Source organism: Pseudophryne corroboree, chromosome 4 (assembly GCF_028390025.1).
Source record: "Pseudophryne corroboree isolate aPseCor3 chromosome 4, aPseCor3.hap2, whole genome shotgun sequence".
In the NCBI taxonomy this organism is placed as follows: domain Eukaryota; kingdom Metazoa; phylum Chordata; class Amphibia; order Anura; family Myobatrachidae; genus Pseudophryne; species Pseudophryne corroboree.
This window is the reverse complement of record NC_086447.1, coordinates 419,507,536-419,524,254: the sequence shown is the minus strand read 5'-3', so window position 1 is coordinate 419,524,254 and position 16,719 is coordinate 419,507,536. Positions and strand designations below refer to the sequence as shown.

General features: G+C 38.6%; 1 protein-coding gene across 4 annotated transcripts in view; it reads left to right on the top strand.

Moving 5' to 3' along the window:
* The window catches only part of COL12A1 (collagen type XII alpha 1 chain), a 248,292-nt gene that overhangs the window by 173,452 nt on the left and 58,121 nt on the right, over positions 1 to 16,719 (top strand). For all 4 annotated transcript variants that reach the window (XM_063916822.1, XM_063916821.1, XM_063916824.1 and 1 more), the window contains 6 exons: positions 1,472 to 1,510; positions 1,598 to 1,736; positions 3,944 to 4,086; positions 6,723 to 6,832; positions 14,770 to 14,916; positions 16,398 to 16,475. In XM_063916822.1, the coding sequence (XP_063772892.1) occupies positions 1,472 to 1,510; positions 1,598 to 1,736; positions 3,944 to 4,086; positions 6,723 to 6,832; positions 14,770 to 14,916; positions 16,398 to 16,475 (656 nt within the window). The remainder of the gene's footprint in view (positions 1 to 1,471; positions 1,511 to 1,597; positions 1,737 to 3,943; positions 4,087 to 6,722; positions 6,833 to 14,769; positions 14,917 to 16,397; positions 16,476 to 16,719) is intronic.

The window sequence follows — 16,719 nt, the reverse complement described above, 5'->3', positions numbered from 1 at the left end:
TTTCCGAAAAATGGGCATTTTTATGCAGCAACAGTGCCGCGACCATGCAGATGGACAGAAGTGTTGCATCTAGTGGAAGTGCCATAGGACTGTCATGGGCATGTAAGACATCTTCTGTAACATTCAGATGTAGATGGGTTTCCGATTGGTGGGTACATGATACTGATAATGATAGTTGCAGGTGCAGTGGGCAGGTTGGCATTCCAAATGTAGATGCATAAATTCTCAGAATACACTGGTGGATTCTCGAGTAGCTTAACCAACTTAACTGGCATGGTCAGATTTCATGCAACTGCGCCATCCCACCCTGTCCCCCCGTTTTTGACAAGGAGATCCGTTCTGCAGATGTGCATAATATAATGTTTAAATATTTAAAAAAACTTTTTCAACTTTATTAAATAAAATACATTTTAAAAAACAATGTTGTTAACGCTTTTGAAGGGAAAAATCGTCAGTGATTAAGCTTGTAAGGGGTACATTTACTAAGCAGTGATAAAAGCGGAGCCAGTGGAGAACCAATCAGCACTGAAGTAACATCTATAATTTGCATACTATAAAATGATACAGAACTGCTGATTGGTTGATGGGGAAATTTCTCCACTGGCTCACTACTCCGCTCTTATCACTGCTTAGTAAATGTACCCCTAAGTGAGCTGTCACGGCTGTATGGAAAAGTGGTTGCCGAATCAACCCCTTTGCTAGAATGTATATCAATATAACAATCAGGCATTCCTAACAATCAGGCGTTTCCTACACTTCATTCCATGATGAATATGTATTTTCAAATTAATTCACCAAATTGTTATGGTATTAATTATGCTTTTCTTATTGACAGGTTTAGTTGTTTATTCAGTGCTGCTTGCTTCAAAATAAGTTCAAAATAAGTTGAATACTTTGACACTGCCAGATATGAAGTTTATTTTCTTTACTTTTCTTTATTTTCTTTACTTCCGCTCCTTTAGAAACATATTATCCCTCTGAATTAGGCTGCAGATTAGACAAACAGACAGAAATCCTCAAAAACATTTGAATCAATAGTTCAATTACAATAGAATAGGGTCACACTGACCTTTCTCCCTAAGCACACGCCAAAGGAATGTTACAACAAAAGCGCCCAAATGAAAGTTGAGCTTTTCTTCTAGGAATTTCAAACATGCCAAAAAAACTTTTATCAAACCCAACTTCATAATAAATGATACATCTGGAAATGAGTGCCAGTAACAAGAACACTTTGTGTCCTTATGTAAGCAGAGCTTCCATTTGCATTGTGACCAATATTACCTATCTTATAACTTTTCAGAGTGTTAGCAATAAGCATAACACCAAAAGGTACATCATGTTATCCATGTCATGCTTCATGTTTATGGGAGGCTGAAATACCATTATAATGTCCAATCAATAATTAATATATTAACACAATTATTATTGTCAATTCATAGATGTATTCACCTTGTGAATGTTTATTTTCTAGCCTGTCCACTTATTTACCTGGATGGATACACATCACCAGGTAAGGGTTCTTTTTCGTATACTGTCATAGACAAATTGGAGTTCGTACTCTTTGGGCAGTGTACTCACACTTATGGTTCTCTCTAAGGCTTCAGGATGCTGGAAGCTTACAACCTCACAGAGAAGTCTTTTGCATCAGTCAAAGGTGTTTCCATGCTACCCGGTTCTTTCAATAGCTTCCCTGCATATAATATTCAGAAAGATGCCTTCCTCTCTATACCTACCTCGTAAGTAAATGTGCTATTTACATGATGGAATGAGGATGCTATTTACAGTACATGATGGAGTGATGCTTTACCTTCTGGAACACTGATAGTTCAGCATTATAGATGAGACAGTGGTTAGCATTGTTATTTTTCATGCACTGCACCTGTCAGTGGTGCCGAGAGAGGGGGGAGAGAGTGCTAATTACAAAGGCCCAGGTCTGATGGAGGGACCAAGTGGGGGCTCAACTCCCCTCCATAACTGGCAGCTGCTGCATTTTTTCACCTCAGCCCAGCTGAGCAGCAGTGTGGTCAGGGAGGCACTTAAAATACAATTTTTTTCTGTATTTTATTTTAGGGTGCATGACCACGCTACATGCCTCCTGTGATTAGGCCACGCCCCCTCTAAAGTACCTGGGCCCCGCTAGGCTTTCTACTGCCCTGCACCTGTTGCCTTGATTCTGACTTTGTGCCATCTGTGCTCTGCATGTTTGTTGTACATTTGTACATTGCATTGGTATCTCTATACTGCTGCTGTCTATATTGGTATCTCTATACTGCTGCTGTCTATATTGGTATCTCTATACTGCTGCTGTCTATATTGGTATCTCTATATTGCTGCTGTCTATATTGGTATCTCTATATTGCTGCTGTCTATATTGGTATCTCTATACTGCTGCTGTCTATATTGGTATCTCTATACTGCTGATGTCTATATTGGTATCTCTATACTGCTGCTGTCTATATTGGTATCTCTATATTGCTGCTGTCTATATTGGTATCTCTATACTGCTGATGTCTATATTGGTATCTCTATACTGCTGCTGTCTATATTGGTATCTCTATTCTGCAGCTGTCTATATTGGTATCTCTATACTGCAGCTGTCTATATTAGTATCTCTATACTGCAGCTGTCTATATTGGTATCTCTATACCGCTGCTGTCTATATTGGTATCTCTATACTGCAGCTGTCTATATTGGTATCTCTATACCACTGCTGTCTATATTGGTATCTCTATACTGCTGCTATCTATATTGGTATCTCTATACTGCTGCTGTCTATATTGGTATCTCTATACTGCTGCTGTCTATATTGGTATCTCTATACTGCTGCAGTCTATATTGGTATCTCTATATTGCTGCTGTCTATATTGGTATCTCTATATTGCTGCTGTCTATATTGGTATCTCTATATTGCTGCTGTCTATATTGGTATCTCTATACTGCTGCTGTCTATATTGGTATCTCAATACTGCTGCTGTCTATATTGGTATCTCTATACTGCTGCTGTCTATATTGGTATCTTTATACTGCTGCTGTCTATATTGGTATCTCTATATTGCTGCTGTCTATATTGGTATCTCTATACTGCTGCTGTCTATATTGGTATCTCTATACTGCTGCAGTCTATATTGGTATCTCTATATTGCTGCTGTCTATATTGGTATCTCTATACTGCTGCTGTCTATATTGGTATCTCTATACTGCTGCTGTCTATATTGGTATCTTTATACTGCTGCTGTCTATATTGGTATCTCTATATTGCTGCTGTCTATATTGGTATCTCTATACTGCTGCTGTCTATATTGGTATCTCTATACTGCTGCTGTCTATATTGGTATCTCTATACTGCTGCAGTCTATATTGGTATCTCTATATTGCTGCTGTCTATATTGGTATCTCTATACTGCTGCTGCTGCTGCTATCTATATTGGTATCTCTATATTGCTGCTATCTATATTGGTATCTCTATACTGCTGCTGTCTATATTGGTATCTCTATACTGCTGCTATCTATATTGGTATCTCTATACTGCTGCTGTCTATATTGGTATCTCTATATTGCTGCTGTCTATATTGGTATCTCTATACTGCTGCTGTCTATATTGGTATCTCTATTCTGCAGCTGTCTATATTGGTATCTCTATACTGCAGCTGTCTATATTGGTATCTCTATACTGCTGCTATCTATATTGGTATCTCTATATTGCTGCTGTCTAAAATTGGCTGTGATGTGTGTGTACCTGGAGTAGGGTAATCTTAGCTTTTAATTCACTCAAGTGTTAATATTGTTTCTAAGTGATGTAGATTAGAAAATACAATATTTCAGGTAATCATGATGTATCATTTGTGTAAGAGAAAAAGTCTCTGTATTCCTTGTGTATTTCTTTGGGTGGCTTGTAAAAGAATGTAAAATGTGCAGCTCAGTGACAGATGTCATTTGTAAACAGAGAACTGCATCCTGAAGGATTGCCACATTCCTACACTATCATCTTATTATTCCGCCTGCTCCCGGAAACTCCCAATGAGCCATTCTCTATATGGCAGGTTACAGACAAGAGTTATAAGCCTCAGGTCGGAGTGACTCTGGATGGTGAGTATATTTGCTTTTAACCTTGCATAAACTGTTCTTTAGTTTTACTAGTTTCCTGCAGCTTTGGTGTTTCCACATCAAGGAGAGAGTGTCCTGATCACTTTGCTTTTGTACCTGTAAGATAGTAAGATACTGTATGCATCAAGCCTCTTAAAGCCATAAATCCAATGAAAGCAAACAATAGCTATTTGCTGTTTATCAAAGGAAGAAACCATCTCCGGTGATAGCTTGATATTGCCAATTAAAGTACCACCATCACTCCATCTCAGGATGGTGATAGTGACAAGCAGTGAAGGAAGGATATTTATAGAATCTGCAGGATAATGCACATAGGAGACCTTGCACTGACCTTGTATTGTACTGCCTTTATAGATGGGATGCTGAGCACCCTTCAACTGACCTGCATTTGTTGTTATTGATCAGCTGAGCCAGAAAAGATTTTCTATTACCTCAGGAAGAATAGTAACTCTTTCCTTTGGGCCATGACAGTTTCTGAATAATCTGATACTGATACGCTGTACAAAAAACACATTGGGAGATAACAGAATTGCTGTTAACACTAATATTTTAGATGGTATCCGCTTGGATGGTCGACCATGTTATGGTCGACAGTCATTAGGTTGACCACTATTGGTTGACTTTGACATGGTCGACATAGACACATGGTCGACACATAAAAAGTCGACATGAGTTTTTCACAATGTTTTTCTTTTGTGGAACTTTTCCATACTTTACGATCCACGTGGACTACAATTGGGAATAGTAACCTGTGCCGAGCGCAGCGTTAGCAGAGCGAGACACCGTGCCCGAAGCATGGCGAGCAAAACGAGCCATGCAAAGGGACACGGTGCACTAATTGGGGTTCCCCGTCACTTTGCGAAGAAAACGACACCCAAAAAAGTAAAAGAAAATCATGTCACCTTTGCACGTGTCGACCATTTTCATGTGTCGACCATTTGTCTATGTTGATCATGCCAATGTCAACCAACAGTGGTTGACCTAATGACTGTCGACCATAACATGGGCGACCATTCATACCGGAACCATTTTAGATAACTAGGGATCTTTCAGATGTCAGATCAATGTACAGTAGTTCTGTTCACTTTTGTTAGAGGAAAAGGCAGAATTATACTTTACCATATCCCTGCCCTATTTAAAGTGATACACTGAGTTACCAGTGCTTGGACCATTTGCCTGGCAACTTTTGGCCACCATCTTTGCAGCTTTCTCTTGTCACTGTTTTCTAGTTCTTGTCTATGTATGCATTCACCCCCTGTAATGTCACTTGCATAAAGGATTTAGCTGTAAACATCTGTTTAATAGTCATATAATATTGTAACATGCTTCTGTTTGCCTGTTTGCCATCCTATTTAGCAGTGGCATAAGTTCGTCACAGTTGCCCGGAGGCAAGATAAATATTGGTGCCCCCCCCTATTTCCTATATTAAGATAAGTGTGTGTGTGTGTGTGTGTGTGAGTGTGTGTTTGTGTGTGTGTGTGTGTGTGTGTGTGTGTGTGTGTGTGTGTGTGTGTAGTATTCTGAAAAAGATATATATACTGTATTTATACATTTAATTGTCTTTTATTTTAAATCACACATTTCTTAGCAGTCATACCCAGGATTAGAACCCATGTCCTGTTACACTAACAGCAGACACTTTACTGATAGAGCTATTTGCTCCTGTAGAGGAAGCATGAGAATGCTAACTATATGAAGTTACGTGTAATTGTCAGAGAAGTATCTTCATATAGTTAAAATTCTCATATTTCCTATACAGGAGCAAATAGCTTCATCAGTAAGGTGTCTGCTTCCAGTGTAATAGGTTGTGGTTTCTAATCCTGGGTGTGATACTTGTAAAATGTGTATATTCAGTATAATAAAGTGGGTGTGATTTGTAAGGTGCGGGGACCAGTGAGGAAGTCGGCCACTGAAAAGATAGCGGCAGCTATCAATTAACTTAATTCAATGGTGTCACAGAATGGGAGGAGAGGTGCCCCCCTCAGAGCAGGAGCCCGGCGGCAGATGACTCCGTTGCCTCCCAGAGTTCTGCCTCTGCTACTTAGCTGACAACAGTGCAGGTCTGAATAAAAAAAGACAGTACCTACGGTAAATGATGTCCTTGGTAGTTAATAAAATAATAATAGGGTTCATGAATACAATCCATAAAATGGCTTTCTCGGTGTCTGTCCTATTTAATAATTTACTATACTTTTCACAGCAATATATATCTTGTTTCACCAAATATGTTGCTACAGTAGTTCACCAGCAGTGAGCGTTATCTGGTCGATTCACTAGCCTTACTGTTCACACGTGGGTTTTCGCTCTATAATAAATAGGCCCCAGGAGTTTATTTTCTTGTACATATATAATGTACAGTACTTGCAAGGACAAAACTCCCATCTCTGCAACATCTTAATATGAGAGAATAAGTTTAAAAGTGAGATTTGGGAAAATAAAAGAAGAGGAAATGTTTGAGGAGAAACACTGTTTAATGCACTAAAAGTGACTTTATTATTTGATTAATGTTGTAATAGCAATACTCCTGTAGTTATTAATATATTTTTAGCATTTGGCATTATTTTAGCATGTTCATGAATGAAAGGTAAATAACAAAATCAGTGCAAATCTGTCTCCAGGATCCAAGAAATCACTTTCATTCTTCAACAAGGGAGCGTCAGGAGATACTCAGACAGTGACATTTACTGGTGATGAAATAAATAAACTCTTCTATGGGAGCTTCCACAAGGTAAGCTATGTGCATATGTATCGAATACAGTATATATATTAGTTGATTTGGAAAAACAAATCCTTATTTGTTTGGTGATATATAATCTTATATGTGCATGAATAACAGCTAATAAATAATTTAGTTTAGCAAATGTTACCTTATTATTTCTCCATTTCATTGCATACTTTATTTTACAGTCACACATATATTATACATTAGTGCTTTGGTCAGTATAAACCTACTTATTATACTGCAAATCTTCCAGATTTCTCTCCCCAGTAACAACTGAAAGCTGCAGGGTATATATCAGTCTCTTAGAAGACTAGCTAAACATTCTCATCCAGTTTAGGGGATCAGTTGACATAAAAACTTAGGTCACCTGCATTCCACAATGTAATAGATTTTATGGAACTTCCTGTCTCGCCCCACCAGACTCTCGCCCACCCTCCAATTTGTCAAGCACTCTATAAACCCTCTTCTTCATTATGGCTAACCTTATTCCAATTTCAGTCTTCTCCGCCTCCATGCGATACCTGCCACATCCACTTGTGCTTCACTTTCTCCAATTATCTCTGTCCTGCCCCAGCCCTCTAGATTGTAAGCACTCAAAAGCAGGAATCCCGCTATCTCTTGTGTGTATCTCCTTTGTCTATCTCATTGGTAATTGCTATGTCTTTATGAATAACTGAGATTTATATGGTTTATAGTGCTGACTTGTGGTGATGCAGAATGTGTGGTGCAAGACAAAAACAACAATGGAGATGATTTTGGATCAAACAGAATTTGTAGTAAAAATATGAAATCTTTGCTGTATGTGAGACATAGAAAGTGGCAATATCAGTAGCTCTGCGTGGACATTGTAACATATGCAGGACACCCTCATCTTCTTCACATCTACTAGATGCACTGTTGTGTCTCAGCACTTCCTGAGACATGGCAGTACTGTGATGTATGCTCAATGGGCCATCAAGATGGGTGGGTACTAAATCAAATATTTTTAGTTTCTAGAGCACTTCAAAAATGACCACCCATGTTTACATTTTGACCTTTTATTTATTTAAATGTTTTTACATTTGGTAGAAAAAGAAGTAAAAGCTATATGAAGGCACATGCTGTTTGACCGCTCTCTGCTTTTGCCCTGTAAATCTCCCCATGTTGGTTTTATAAATGAAAAAGAACTTGACAATATGATATAGTACATATCCCTCTAATTGTTTTCGATTGTTAGTCTTCCAGAGAAAGATAATGAGTTTAAACTTGGCCTGGAAAGAATATTTCTGGCGTAGACTAGTGGATTTTATGGATAGCTGCTTTTTAGCTGCTGAATTTGGGATGTCACTTACTGCTGGGAAATGTTTGGCTTCATTCTAAAGATTTAGTGCGATTCTCTTTGAAAGAGAAACTGACTTTATTTTGCATGTTCTAATGAAGCCATGATCTCATTTACAAATAACCTTGTGGAAGTAGTAGTCATTCACTTGATTGAACCATTCATATTTTCCTTTCCTCTTTGTGGTATAGTGTCTTCTGTTCTGTAGATTTTGTATGTGGTTTACTGGCTGCACATTTAATTGTGGAACACAGTAGTTATGGTCAATTTCAGTCGTTTTTCCGAAATTTAGGAATGTGTGTCTTATTTTGTAAAGTCTGTTGTCATGGTGTCAGTGTATACTCATGGTGTCTATTACCATATATTTATGTATTTAATGTCTACAGGTCTCACCAATATGGCTTATGGTATATACTGTGTGCTAAAAATAATTTGAGTTATTTTAACTATTGGTCAGTTTATTCACCGCTATCAATGAATTATGCAATACCAGCCAGTAGAGATGTGTAATATGTCACTTCCGTGAGTGCGTGGGAATGTGATATATGCATAAATAGGGATATTGGAGTCAAGCAATGAAAGTTAAACTTTTATAATTTGCTTATTGGATGTGCATATTTTATGTATTGTCCTGTAGTATACCAGATGCCACAATTTAAGTTGACACTTCTCGGAGTTGCTTTTTTTCTTTATGTATAGGGGAGGTTTAATTAATAATGTTTCAAGCTTCTTACACTCACTTACAAAGCCCTCACCCACTTCTCTCCCACTTACATCTCTGACCTTATCTCCCTTTACACTCCCGCCTGTCCTCTTCGCTCTGCTAATGCTTGCTGACTCTCCTGTCTCTGATTACATCCTCCCACTCCTATCTCCAAGATTTCGCACGTGCTGCTCCCTTTTTCTGGAAATCTCTACCTCTCCCCCTCAGACTCTCCACCTCTCTACAAAACTTCAAGCGGGCTCTCAAGACCCACTACTTCACCAAACCCAGCCGTCTTTCATCCTAAGCCTTATGGGCCCACGCTCACTTTCTACCCCATCTGTGTCACCCCTGTCTGTTAGTGTGTGCCCCTCCCCTTTAGAATGTAAGCTCTCACGAGCAGGGTCCTCTTCCCTCATGTGCTGCTTTTATGTCTCTTACTTAACTTATCTTCTTTTCAATACTCCCCTTGATGGCACCAAATCCTTCAGTTTTCTGCCACCCTGATACTTATTTCAGTGCTGTTTACTGATGCAGATATGTTTATTTACCCTGTACTTGTCCTATATTGTATTGAACTGTAAGTCACTGTCTTCATGTTTTGCTTATTTGTTTAATCTGTAATTGGGCGCTGTGGATCCCATGTGGCGCCATATAAATAAAGGATAATAATAATAATAATAATAATAATAATAATAATATGGGTCTTTTCCCTTCTTCCTTCCGCTCCTCTTTACCATAACTGTACACATGTAGTGATTTCCCCCTCCCCCCCAAAAATAAATAAATAGGGCTACAGTTTTTAATTTCTCTGTTTCTTTGCAAACAATAAACTGAAGTCACAAAGTACTGCTTTTCATATATTTTGCCCTATATCTCATTCTTGAATGTGGGCCATCTCTGGTCCACCTCAGATGCTCCACAATGGGGTAGAATTGAGCTCTGCCACCTAAGAGATTATGGATGACTTCAGGGCAGGGATAAGCAGAAACAACAACTCAGTAGTCCCCAAGGTGACGATGTTGATTATTACCATACATGTGTGGCTTCCCTATGACACAGCTGCACCTTAGACCTCTCCTCCACTGGATAGCCAAGCTAAGTGTCCACACAAGGCAGCACTTGGACGATTTGTAGTTCACCCATTGATATATAGAACCCTACATATATAGAAGCACCAAAGTAATATACTGATAATTAAAATTATATATATATATATATATATATATATATATACACTGCTCAAAAAAAATAAAGGGAACACTAAAATAACACATCCTAGATCTGAATGAATGAAATATTCTTATTAAATACTTTGTTCTTTACATAGTTGAACGTGCTGACAACAAAATCACACAAAAATTATCAAATTTATTAACCCATGGAGGTCTGGATTTGGAGTCACCCTCAAAATTAAAGTGGAAAAACACACTTCAGGCTGATCCAACTTTGATGTAATGTCCTTAAAACAAGTCAAAATGAGGCTCAGTAGTGTGTGTGGCCTCCACGTGCCTGTATGACCTCCCTACAATGCCTGGGCATGCCCCTGATGAGGTGGCGGATGGTCTCCTGAGGGATCTCATCCCAGACCTGGACTAAAGCATCCGCCAACTCCTGGACAGTCTGTGGTGCAGACTGTGGGACAGTCTGTTGGTGGATGAAGCGAGACATGATGTCCCAGATGTGCTCAATTGGATTCAGGTCTGGGGAACGGGCGGGCCAGTCCATAGCATCAATACCTTCGTCTTGAAGGAACTGCTGACACACTCCAGCCACATGAGGTCTAGCATTGTCTTGCATTAGGAGGAACCCAGGGCCAACTGCACCAGCATATGGTCTCACAAGGGGTCTGAGGATCTCATCTCGGCACCTAATGGTAGTCAGGCTACCTCTGGTGAGCACATGGAGGGCTGTGCGGCCCCCCAAAGAAATGCCACCCCACACCATTACTGACCCACTGCCAAACTGGTCATGCTGGAGGATGTTGCAGGCAGCAGAATGTTCTCCTTGGCATCTCCAGACTCTGTCACGTCTGTCACATGTGCTCAGTGAGAACCTGCTTTCATCTGTGAAGAGCACAGGGCGCCAGTAGTGAATTTGCCGATCTTGGTGTTCTCTGGCAAATGCCAAACGTCCTGCACGGTGTTGGGCTGTAAACACAACCCCCACCTGTGAACGTCGGGCCCTCATACCACCCTCATGGAGTCTGTTTCTGATCGTTTGAGTAGACACATGCACATTTGTGGCTTGCTGGAGGTCATTTTGCAGGGCTCTGGCAGTGCTCCTCCTGTTCCTCCTTGCACAAAGGCGGAGGTAGCGGTCCTGCTGCTGGGTTGTTGCCCTTCTACGGCCTCCTACACGTCTCCTGATGTACTGGCCTGTCTCCTGATAGCACCTCCATGCTCTGGACACTGCGCTGACAGACACAGCAAACCTTCTTGCCACAGCTCGCATTGATGTGCCATCCTGGATGAGCTGCACTACCTGAGCCACTTGTGTGGGTTGTAGGGAGGTTATACAGGCACGTGGAGGCCACACACACTACTGATCCTCATTTCGACTTGTTTTAAGGACATTACATCAAAGTTGGATCAGTCTGTAGTGTTTTTCCACTTTAATTTTGAGTGTGACTCCAAATCCAGACCTCCATGGGTTAATAAATTTGATTTCCATTGATAATTTTTGTGTGATTTTGTTGTCAGCACATTCAACTATGTAAAGAACAAAGTATTTAATAAGAATATTTCATTCATTCAAATCTAGGATGTGTTATTTTAGTGTTCCCTTTATTTTTTTGAGCAGTGTATATATATATATATATATATATATATATATTTCTCCAGCTCCGGCACTCCGCTGACATGTGTAAAATTACTGCGCCCGGTGCCTTCCACATAACAGCCTGGACGGCTGGACGTCATATACTCCTCCACTGGCGGCACTCCAAGGCTATGAAAAGATGACAGCCGACTGTTGTCATCTTTTCATAGCCTTGGAGTGCCGCCAGTGGAGGAGTATATATATATATATATATATGTATATATATATATATATATATATATATATATATGTATTTGTATTTTAACAATGTTACTGTAAAAAATATAAAAGTGTGATGATCTGTGCTTTAAAATTGCCATGGAACTACTCTATGACTTCTAATGTCACTACTCTGAAAACTAGAGACTGCTTTATCCCATGAAATAAATGATATATTTGCTTAGTCAGTGAGTTCTGATGTCATAACTGCGCTATAAATCATGGGCTTATACAGGAAGGCTCATGCCAATTATGCTTGGCTAGACACACACACAGAGCCAAAGCATGAATAAGAGGCCAACATTTTAGGATCTTTATATGTCTCAATGTTTTATATTGTGATGGCTGTTTCTATAGTTACTAAAAAGATTAAATACAAAGTGATCCTCAATTCTAAGAAGTTGGTGACAAAACACTAAATAAATGATATATCAGTCTCTTGGAGGATTTGTCTTTGGCTTATTGGGATAAAAACCATAAATGTCCCCATAGCGCAATGTCACACTCATCAACGCTCAGTGAATTTGTGCTTATCCACAGAAGCCTGTAACGTGCTGCATATTGCTTTTATTATACCCATTAAAACTTAGTTTCCACAAAAATACCTTTGAGTAACCCTTTAAATAAAAAAATGTTTAAGCATATCCTATATATATAACCAAGGAAATGGCAAGGGCTGCTTTTAACAAAGTACTTGTAGGAAAAAAAAAACTTCATTTGAACTTCATGCCAAGTATTTCAAAATCGTTTTGGTAACTGGGGCAGGAATTTGATCTTACTTTGCGTTACTGCCAGCAGAATATGTTATCAGAAGCCTGCATTTACAGATCTCCTTTCTGTACTCACAAGAAAGAACACTGACAATAAAATAGGTTTTATTGAAATATCAGTAATATGTAATAGTGACTCATGAATCACAGAGAAACAGATCATGATAAACTTACAGTGATGATTGGGAAGCAGTTTAAGAATGCATTCTTTTAACATATTAAAGTGGGATGTAGTTAGCTTGTTGGCAAGAAAAATGTGTTTTTATGCCCAAATTTGTGCATATGATGTGTAATCAGAGGAAAATTAAGATGTTAATGTATGAATGAAATGTTTTACTTTAATTACCACTAAAATGCAATATTGTGCACTGGTGAATGATGCTAATAATTACGGACTAGATGCGCGTAAAACCAACAATGAAAATTGCTTTGCCCACATGCATTATTTTTCATAAACTACCATCCTCCTCTGCATCCAAAACAAACCTTAATTACAGAAAAATATAACACAGCCTTAAGGCTAAATAACTGACCTATTTAGTGAAACAACAACAAAAAAAAAAACCAAACAGGTAGATCAGTGCATGTAATGGACAAACTAAGCTCAATAGCCATTACCCGCAGATTTATTGTTGATGTAGGTAACATTTTCAGCCAACCACCCACCTAACTTGCTTTAGCCTTTAACTAAAGTTGCTTCAGTCGTTGTTCTTTGCAATATCATTATAAATAAATTGAGTATAAATGAATGCATATTATAAAATAAAAACAAATGTGCTTACATAAAAGGACAATTTTTTCAACCATTTTTCCTGGAATTGAATCCTTTTGGCAAGGGCAGAAAGAAAAATAAGAAGGCTGCTATTTTAATTTTATATATAATATATATATTAATATTACACAATACAACACAGATGTAGATGTATTAATTTGTGTAGTATTTAGTTTATGACCAAAATATGACATGACATAACAATACAGTCATCTGGCAGTAATAATGGTTATGCCTCAAGATTGCTTGTAATAAGAAATATAGAAAGGCTATTCTTTTGGCGAGCATACTATGCTAATTAGATTTTATTGCATATGGTGTTAATTACATTTTGAAGCCAGGCATGTTCAAACAATTTAATTGCATAATTAAATGCATGTAGCAGAAAGGGTGGCCGGCAGCACATGTTGGAGTAGACTTACAAAAGTATTAATTACACAGGTACTGTAGAAGAGAGATCATTGGTCATTGTATAATTTGTGTAGGATGTGAGGTTTATTGTTTTATGCATGCATTAAAGAAACACTACTGCGTGAAAATAATAGTATTCAAAAAATACAGTACATTCATTTTATAAGCCTATGCATACATCATTTTTAAATAATTGTACATGTATATTAGTAGTGAAAATGGCTTTCTTAAGCCCTCACTATTGTGTATAGGCAAGCTTAGCAGAAGAAAGCAGCAATAACTATCAAAAAGGGGTTGGGTCTGTGCTATGACTGCTGGGATCCCATCAGTCAGCATACCGACACCGGGATCCCAGCAGTCAGCATACCGACACTGGGATCCCGGCAGCATAATGTTGGTACGGGGGAGGGGGGGAGCGCAACAAAGCCCCTTGCGGGCTTGCTGCACTCACCACGCAGCGGGCTCGGTGGGTCGCTGCTCTCGTCACAGGTTCTATTCCCGCTCTATGGGTGTTGTGGACACCCACGAGTGGTAATAGCCCCTGTGGGTTGGTATTCCGGCGACCGGCATTTTCAGCGCTCAGGATTCCGGCATCGGCATGGTGACCGCTGGGATCCCAAGTGTTGGTCACATGACCGCATCCCACAAAAATAATATCTATTTATAATGATAATGTACTATAATAATGGTGAACATATCATTAATTCATTATATTGAAATTTTTTTATATCAATATAACAATATCCTTTTATCTATAATGTGTGGCTATAAAAACAAATACTATACATACTAACCATTCTGAGAGATCATTTGGTAACTTAATATCAGATAATTCTGGGAAAATGTTAGTAGCCTCCAATTACTTTTTTTTATGTTGTATGTATATTTGTACAAATAATGAGCATTTGTCTCTAATGTCAACGTTTTCAGGTTCACCTTGTGGTATCACCAAAGTTTGTGAGAATATATGTTGATTGCAATGAAGTGGTGGAGAAAGAAATTAAAGAACCTGGTAACATTTCAACAGATGGCTATGAAGTGCTTGGAAAACTAAAGGGTGACAAAAAATCTGCTCCAGTAAGTAACTTTCGTACCACTGAAATAATAAACCGGCAACAGAATTCTCAATGGGGTTCAGTCATCAACGGGTCAGCCTCTTAACAGATACAATGGACAGGCATGACTTTATTGGAAAATTAGTCCGAAACGTCATTTCTTACTGCTGTGAATGTATACTTTACCTTTTATGCAAACATAAATAAATAGATGCCTAGACATACACCTATCCTCAGATCACGCCAACTACCCCCGTTTGATGCGTCACAGACTTTTGCTATTTAGCTCCGCCAGCACATTAATCCGATGTGCCTAGTACACTAAAATTTAGCAAATGTACCACAATGGAGCAATAAGTAACAAAGTTGAAAAGTACACAATACAGGTCTGATATGAGTGACCTGCTCCAATCTTTATTATTCTTTATCTGCTTTTTTATGCCAGTTGCTTTTCAACAAAATAACCAATCTTAAGTACCTACAGTAGTACACTATTTTTGTACTAAGATGCAAAATTGAGGAAATTGTACACAATACAGGAATGGAAACAGGCATCTCATGCCACATAGCACAAATAGTATAGGTGTATAAGAAGGATACAACAGAATGTTTTTACTCCTTTGAGTAAATTGAAACACATGTTTGTTATTCTATAGAGTACTGTAGCTTTTTTTTATTAAGGCTATTCAATATTCATCATTAAACCACATTGCCAGTTGACAACCTTATATGAGATCATCTTATGCTCATTTTGAGATCTACGATTGCTGCACTCTATTACAATGAACTTTAAAGAGCATATGAGTGCACAAGACCCCCTGAAAGAAAAGCACTGTCTTATTTCCATGTGTACTGCGTTGCTCTATATCAGGCTGGGCCAACCTGTGGCTCTCCAGATGTTGTGAAACTGCACAACCCAGCATGCATTGCCACAGTTTTAGCATTTCCTAATAGCAAAACTGTTGCAAGGCATGATGGGACCTGTAGTTTTATAACAGCTGGAGAGCCACAGGTTGGCCAGGCCTGCTCTATATCTTACTACTTTCATTGTTTGATAACACTGACAAGATAAGACAACACAGCTTTGAAGATGACTGATTACTGTCACTTTTGAATTTTCAGGACATCTATCGCGCATACACGATTATATAAGTGCCCTCGTATTGTCTTATGTGCCACTATGTAAATATGGAGGTTCTGGGACAAAATTAGTATTTGGAATATTTTGGCAATATTTCAAGTTCCCAAATAGTAGTGACAAAGGCTTTTGTAAACTTTTCTTTGAGTCACATCAACTACAACCAGTACAATCAGTTTAATAATGGGGAGCCTTGCCAAACAAGTAGAACTTAAATTCATTTATGACATGACATCATACTTTGTAATTGACTACAGATGTTCATTTGTAATCTGTTCAACTGTGGATGCTAAGCAAATGTCCTGAAATGTCTGATCAAGAAATACACAAATGACATGACAAATAAACAAGTTTCTTGTTCCCAGTTTCTGCTCCAGATGTTTGACATTGTATGTACTGTAACCTGGACGAGTCGGGATAGATGTTGTGATATTCCTGCAATGGTAAGTCTAGAACAAATATTGTTGCAAGAAGTGATCCTATCCTACTGATGTAATGCATGCTATTTGCTTAGTGGAGCCTTACAGTAAAAATTACTTATTTTTAAAATGTTTATGGTTCCCCTAGGCCTCAGTGGAACTTCTCCAAATGACTTTGTTGGTAAGGAGGCAGCATTCTCTTGGACCTGGGAGTCTGGCGTTGGATATGACTTCATAGCCAAGTGCCACACTCCCAGAGTAATGCTGA